The sequence below is a fragment of the Sander vitreus genome, chromosome 5, assembly GCF_031162955.1.
Source record: "Sander vitreus isolate 19-12246 chromosome 5, sanVit1, whole genome shotgun sequence".
In the NCBI taxonomy this organism is placed as follows: Eukaryota; Metazoa; Chordata; class Actinopteri; order Perciformes; family Percidae; genus Sander; species Sander vitreus.
Genome location: NC_135859.1, coordinates 33697575 through 33704468, shown reverse-complemented (window position 1 = coordinate 33704468; position 6894 = coordinate 33697575). Strand labels below are relative to the sequence as shown.

Here is a 6894-nt window from a genome sequence, read left to right as displayed (position 1 = left end):
TTAAATCGCCTAATTGACCACATATAAACATTTCTTTGGAGAATTGATGTTCATGTCTTTAAGCATAGAGACAAGCATATGCTTGTCTTGGCAGTCATATTTCACTGTGCATGCTGTTGAATACATACAGAGCTGCAAAGATTAATCCATTAAAGTGCCCATATTATGCTCATTTTCAGGTTCATAATTGTATTTTAAGGTTGTACCAGAATAGGTTTACATGGTTTAATATTCAAAAAACATCATATTTTTGTTGTACTGCACAGCTCTCTCTCACTGCTGCAGATCCTCTTTTCACCTGGTCTCTGTTTTAGCTACAGAGTGAGACCTCTTTTCTTCTTCTGTACTATCTTTGATTGCACTTGCACATGCGCAGTAGCTCAGATGTAGATCATGTCAGCTAGCTAGCTCCATAGACAGTAAAAGAAAGGCTGTTTCTCCAACTTCGGTCAGTTACAAGGCAGGATTAGCTGGGAGACTTCTAAATGAGGGCGCACATGGAAGTAGTTCTTTTGTAGATTATGGTGAACTTGTGTGTGTTGTAGCAGCGCTTTGCTATTGAGAACGAGGTAGCATGCTAGCGTTAGCATGCTAACACTAACGCTACGAGCTAACGGTTGCGGTTAGCAAGCTCGTTTCGGCTTGTGACGTCACAAGCCGTGCCGATTTTGAACAGCTCACCCGGAGACTGAAGGCAGGACACATTCAGAAACCGTATCTCACTCAGAACAGCATGGATGGATTTTTTTTCAAAGTTTGTATGCGTGTGGAAGCACCAGAGACACAAAAGAACACCCCAAATCCCAGAAAAAGTGATTTTTTCATAATATGGACACTTTAATCAATTAGTTAGCCATCTATTTTGATAATCGATTAATCCATTGTGAATATGTTCTAGTGTCTTCTCTCCTCTGTGACAGTAAACTGAATATCTTTGAGTTGTGGACAAAACAAGACATTTGAGGACGTCATCTTGGGCTTTTGGGAAACACTGATCCACATTTTATGTACAGCTGCACAAATCGTTTTTTTTCATCGTCATCGCGATATGAACTTAATAATAAACACATTGCAAAAGGCTGCGACAAATCACAAAAGACACTCAGATTTTTTGTGTTAGTTAAGAGCATCAGTAGAAAACTACACTTTAAAATGTAACTATCACTTTTTATTTTTTTTAAACGGTGCCTTTGTGTTCAGTTCAATGTTCAATTTGTTCCATAAAATGTTGAAAATATTTTCCTTTGTTTTTTTTTGTTTTTTTTAAATCAACAGGCTATTTGTTGTATTTTAGCAGTATACTGACACCACAGAACTAAGTACACTTAGTAATATCGTTAACTTATCGCAAGAAGTATCATTATCGCGATATTTAACGTTATCGCATATTTTCCTCATATCGTGCATCCCTCATTTTATAAACCAAACAGGTAATCGATTAATGTAGAAAATAAATCAAAAGAATCGATTAGTTGTCAATTATTTTGATAATCGATTAATCGCCGAGTCATAAAAACTAATTCCAGCTTCTTAAATGTGAATATTTTCTAGTTTCTTTTTTAAAAACGTTTTCTGACATTATATAGACCAAACCACTAATCGATAAAATAGATCGACAGAGTCATCTGCAATGAAAATAATCTGTAGTTGCAGCCCAAAAAATACATAGCCTGCAGTTCATTGTATTCATGATTTCCCCTCCAGGTTGACATCAGCCTTTTGGGGATGGAGGACGCAGGCAGCGGCTGGGCACTTGAGCTCACCCCCCCGTGCATGATGCCTGAGGTGAATGGGAATGACACGGGTCAGGTGTTTGAGGTGGCGCTGCAGAACGGCTCCTCCAAGCGCAGTTCCCAGTTTGTGGGTGTGGAGCTGCTGCAGTCCTTCAAGCTGCTCATCATTCCCTGCTACACTCTGGTGGCTCTGGTGGGTGTCTTCGGCAACTACCTGCTCCTCTACGTCATCTGCCGCACCCGCAAGATGCACAACGTGACCAACTTCTTCATTGGAAACCTGGCCTTCTCCGACATGCTGATGTGCGCCACATGTGTCCCCTTCACGCTGGCCTATGCCTTCAACCCACACGGCTGGGTGTATGGCCGCTTCATGTGCTACCTGGTGTACCTCATCCAGCCGGTGACGGTGTATGTGTCCGTCTTCACTCTCACTGCCATCGGTGTGGACAGGTAAGGATGAGGAGAGGACGGTGGAAAGTATCTATTAAGTAAACCCCTGGGAAATATTTCCATGCATTGCATGCTGATATTCATAATGCATCATTAGCGGAGCAAAAAGGTTTTCAGCTTGAGGCATTTTTTCAAACATACTTCCCCACCCTGTTATAAATACACATAAATGAAAAAGTAATAAGGTACATCATTCCTCACAATGAATGTCACTGTCTTTCTGCACAAAATTGCATTAGCAGATGCCAATTAAATTAACATTTACATGGCGAGAACAGAGAACCTTTCCAACTAAGTGCCAAAGCATAATGAAAAATACAGAACTTAAAAGAGGCAAACTAAAGAATATAATTTCTCAGATGTAACTGTCCAACCATGATGGCAGTGGAGCCTCAGTTTAAATAGCAAGTAAAAATGGAAGTCCAACACAGAAACGGCATAGTCATATTTCTATCAAGTCCATATGCCAATCAACATACTATGTTGTGAGCTTTTACATACAAGATAGGACAGTTTATTAAAAAAAGTGGAATTTCCTTTCCAACCCACCACATGTACAGGTAATTAGCATTCACTCAAATTGCCATTATTAAATCACTAACGTTACCATTGCAACCAAAAAATATAACAAAGACTGAAAACTAATGCACTGAGCACTAATATACAGTATCTACAGCCAAGAACTGTCACGTTTGACAAAATGGCCGGAAAGAACCCAATAGCACGGCAATGACTCAGAATTGCAAGAAAAGTGACTCAACAGAGTTTAGGAAGGGTCAGACCTTGGAGATCAGTCACACAGGCAAACAGAACCAAAGAGGGGCAGGCAGACTCCAAGGTCCAGGCAGGCGAGCAGAGTCAGAACAGGCAAATCCAGACTAAGTGACACTGGAGAGCTTGGCAGTAACTCACAGGACAATCTGGCAAAGAGCTGAGGAAATGGACTGGCACAGATACTGAGGGGCTGATTAACTGAGGAGTACCAGGTGAGTATGGGGGCGGGGCAGGCAGGTGAATGGTATCAGCAGGTAATGCAGAGGTAATGTATCCGGGCGCCCGGCGTCCAACTTCTTTGAGGGACAAGTTGAGTTTAGGCACACAAGATTGAACAAAAACAGGTCTGTGATGCCCTTAGATCGCTAGGGCTGCACACACGCCACACTGAGTGGATCAACGTGTATGTCAACCCTTCGACCGAGAGGCGTGGGTAACCCGCTGAACCCCACTCGTGATAGGGATTGCAATTATTTCCCATGAACGAGGAAATCCCAGTAAGCGCGGGTCATAAACTTGCATTGATTAAGTCCCTGTCCTTTTACACTCGGCCCCATCACTACTACTGATTGGATGGTTAAGTGAGTTTCTTGGATCGGCCCCGCCGGAATTGGTCAGGGCCCTGCGGGAGCCTCAGAAGACGATCAAACTTGACGAAATGAGAGAAAACACAATAAAAACTAAAGCTTGCCTGAAGTTGTGGCAAGAACACTCAAATTTCAAATATATATCATTTTCTTTCTGGGGGACAGAGTTTCCAGAACCACATCTTTTCTCTCTTTTCATCTTTCTGGTTAATGGGGACATTATCGTTTCCATCTTTGAAAATGGAATATATATCTCATAAATGGCTGTTCATTGCAGATCCTCTAAACAGATATTGGGCACTAACCCTATTCTTTGAGTTTCTCCAAATATAAACATGTCTGGCTGAGGGACAAAGAGGGATGGATTACAATAATAATCTTCCCCATTGCTCAGGAAGCTGGGCCACAAGGCCAAACCCTGCTTTGCTTTGTCATCATGGATACAGCGGCAGAGCTGAATTAGATTTTTGCGAAACCATTGTGAACAGGATTTTTTAAATGTAGTTTTTTGGTCGGAAACTGTCAATTTGGCATTGACTCTCTTCTGTGGTCATTTTTGAAGCTGTAGTATCTGTGGTGCTTTACAGCTGTGCTTGTTAACTGCAGTTGGCAAATGATGACTTATAAATGCTGTTCTTCTTTACTTAAAGGTCCCATGTTGTAAAAAGTGAGATTTCCGTGTCTGCTTTATTTTAAAGCAGGTCCAGGTGCAATATAAGTACTGTGAAAGTATCAAAACGCTCAATCCACAGAGAAATGCACACAGCCCGTATTGAGAAACTGTGCCTTTAAACGAGCCGTCAGGAATTCCGTACAGTTGTACAGATGTCACAGCTATACTATACATAATATAGGTAGAAAGTGCCGTTACAGTCATTATCCGGCTGCAATGATGGTGCAGAAAAGCAGAGAGCGCAGATGTGGAAGACCCGGAAATGCTAACCAATCAGAGCCGACTGGGCTTTTTCAGGAGTGCGTCTTAAAGAGACAGGCGCTAAAACAGAGCATTTCAGACAGAGGGTGAAGACAGGTACAATATATTCAAACAGACAGTATAAGAAAAATAGAGTGTTTTTGGAACATTATAGCATGTAAACATGTTCTAGTAGAAACCCAAAATACAAGTATAAACCTGAAAATGAGCAGGATATGGGACCTTTAACTCATTTTTCTATAATTTTCCCCAACAGTTTAGTTAGGTAGATCTAATCTAATCTAACTCTGGTAAAACAAACTGAGGCATTTCCTCTTCCCTGCTTCTTTACAGATACTATGCCACAGTTCATCCTCTGAAAAAGCGCATCTCAGTCTTGGCGTGCACCTACCTTCTGTCTGGGATCTGGCTGCTATCCTGCGGCCTAGTGGCTCCCGCTGTGGCTCACACCTACCATGTGGAGTTTAAGAAGGAGGGCTTCACCATCTGCGAGGAGTTCTGGATGGGCCAGGAGAGGGAGCGGCTGGCCTACGCGTACAGCACTCTCTTCATCACCTACGTCCTGCCTCTGTCGGCGCTCTGCATCTCGTACCTGTGCATATCTGTTAAACTGCGGAACTGTGTTGTACCGGGCCACCACACCCAGAGCCAGGCGGAGGCTCAGCGCATGCGCAAACGCAAGACCTTCCGGCTGGTGAGCCTGGTGGTGGCAGCCTTCGGCGTCTGCTGGATGCCAATCAGCGTGTTCAACGTGCTGCGGGACATTGACATCGACCTGATTGATAAGCCGTACTTTCTGCTCATCCAGCTGCTCTGTCACCTGTGTGCGATGAGCTCCTCCTGCTGTAACCCTTTCCTCTACGCCTGGCTGCATGACCGCTTCCGCTCTGAGCTCCGCAAGATGTTCACATGCCGCCGACGCATCGGCCTCTCGGCCAACAACTGCGCCACAGCCAGTGTGGTTTTGTGAAGCTCCTGTGTTTTAAAGGCTACTGTTGGTTAGTCCGTGCTTCTTTGGACAGTAAAGTATAATTGTTTCATTCATGGTAAATAGCAACGCAAAATTAGGGTGTTTTTCACTCACACATTTCAGCCCTCCAAAAGAACTCAGACCTATTAGACAGCATTATTTTGTGCATATGTAAACACGTCAAAGGACCCCTCTGCAACGAATCATACTTTTCACAATTTTCTGGAGGGGGTCTGAGTATGGTTCTCTTCACCTGTGCATTGTGAACACAAAACGCTTCAGGTTTATTTTGCAATTTGTAATGTACTTTAGCATTAGAGTAGAGGCCCCATCAGAGCTGAAATGGATCAGAAAGAGAAGTGAGTCCTTTTCAACTGATCATGTAAACGCAAAAAGAACTGAGTCCCTTTTCTGTTTGTTTAAAGAGGACTATATGTGAAAAAAAACCTTAGATTACATTCCTACTGTATACTATATGGTGATCCAGCTTTCACACATTATGCGCACCATGATTCAGTAGCCCAGTGTCTAAACTGTCGCCCTGCGGTTTATTAATACGCTTAAAAGAGTACTTTAGCATCGTACTCCGTATTCCATTGTCAGACTCTCGATGGACAGTTTGAAAACAAAAGGATCATGAACAATGCAGAACCAGAGATATTGTCTTTTAACAACTGCAATGTTGTCTCAAGCAGAGATGAGGAGCGAGCTAAAGAGGTCTGGTACGCTCTCTTCTTTCTAACTCCACGTCATTTGATTTTTTTTTTTTTACATTTTCAAACTTGCACTTTTCAGCCCCAACCAGTGCTGACTCAAGTGACATCCCCTGAGGCAATTTATCAATTTTTGCACAGCTCCCCCTGGAGTCACAAAGGCTTTATACAACTTTTCTTTTCCCATTCGCAGTAGTTTCAACGGATGTACATTGCTGGGATGAAGCCAGACATCTGGATGTTCCTCCCCTCTCGCTATCGGGGCTTAGCGCCAGGATCGTTGTGATTGGTTTAAAGAAATACAAACGAGGCATAGCATTTTTTTCCCCCTATCCAAGAGTAGATAAGTGGTGTACCCAGACCGTACTGGAGATAGATCTAGCAATGTGAGACTACTTATGCAGTACTACTGCCCAAGACCTGTAGACACACTTTGATGTGTAAAATTGACCATAAAAAACAGACTTCTTGCTGGCAAAATTCTATTTTTTTTCTTCTTAATGTCAAGAGATATATATATGTGTGTATTTATTTTTTTTTACAAAATGCTATACAATTTCCTAAAACAGCTGGGAACTGTAGTTCTCAGGAAACACTACTCAAGCAGGAGTGAATTGTGAATGTGTTTGGGACTATTTTCAGCTGCGGACTGGGTGCACTAACAAGTAATTAGGAATCACGTCACTCAGTGCAACTGTGAGGCTCACTGATGTTTGTAATATCTTTTGGG

At 42.6% G+C, this 6894-nt stretch overlaps 1 protein-coding gene across 1 annotated transcript; it reads left to right on the top strand.

Annotated features, from left to right (window-relative positions):
• Positions 1-1709: 1709 nt before the first annotated feature.
• prlhr2a (prolactin releasing hormone receptor 2a) lies at positions 1710-6678 on the top strand. The gene is made up of 2 exons (XM_078251571.1): positions 1710-2186; positions 4815-6678. The coding sequence occupies exons 1-2, from the start codon at positions 1726-1728 to the stop codon at positions 5449-5451; spliced, it is 1098 nt and encodes a 365-aa protein (XP_078107697.1). The 5' UTR covers positions 1710-1725; the 3' UTR covers positions 5452-6678.
• The last annotated feature ends 216 nt before the right edge of the window (positions 6679-6894 follow it).

Bases quoted from the DNA above. Each gene is read 5' to 3' on its own strand.
- prlhr2a (XM_078251571.1), top strand. From the start codon at position 1,726: ATGGAGGACGCAGGCAGCGGCTGGGCACTTGAGCTCACCCCCCCGTGC. The intron at 2,187-4,814 runs GTAAGGATGAGG...GCTTCTTTACAG, and splicing joins ACTGCCATCGGTGTGGACAG to ATACTATGCCACAGTTCATC.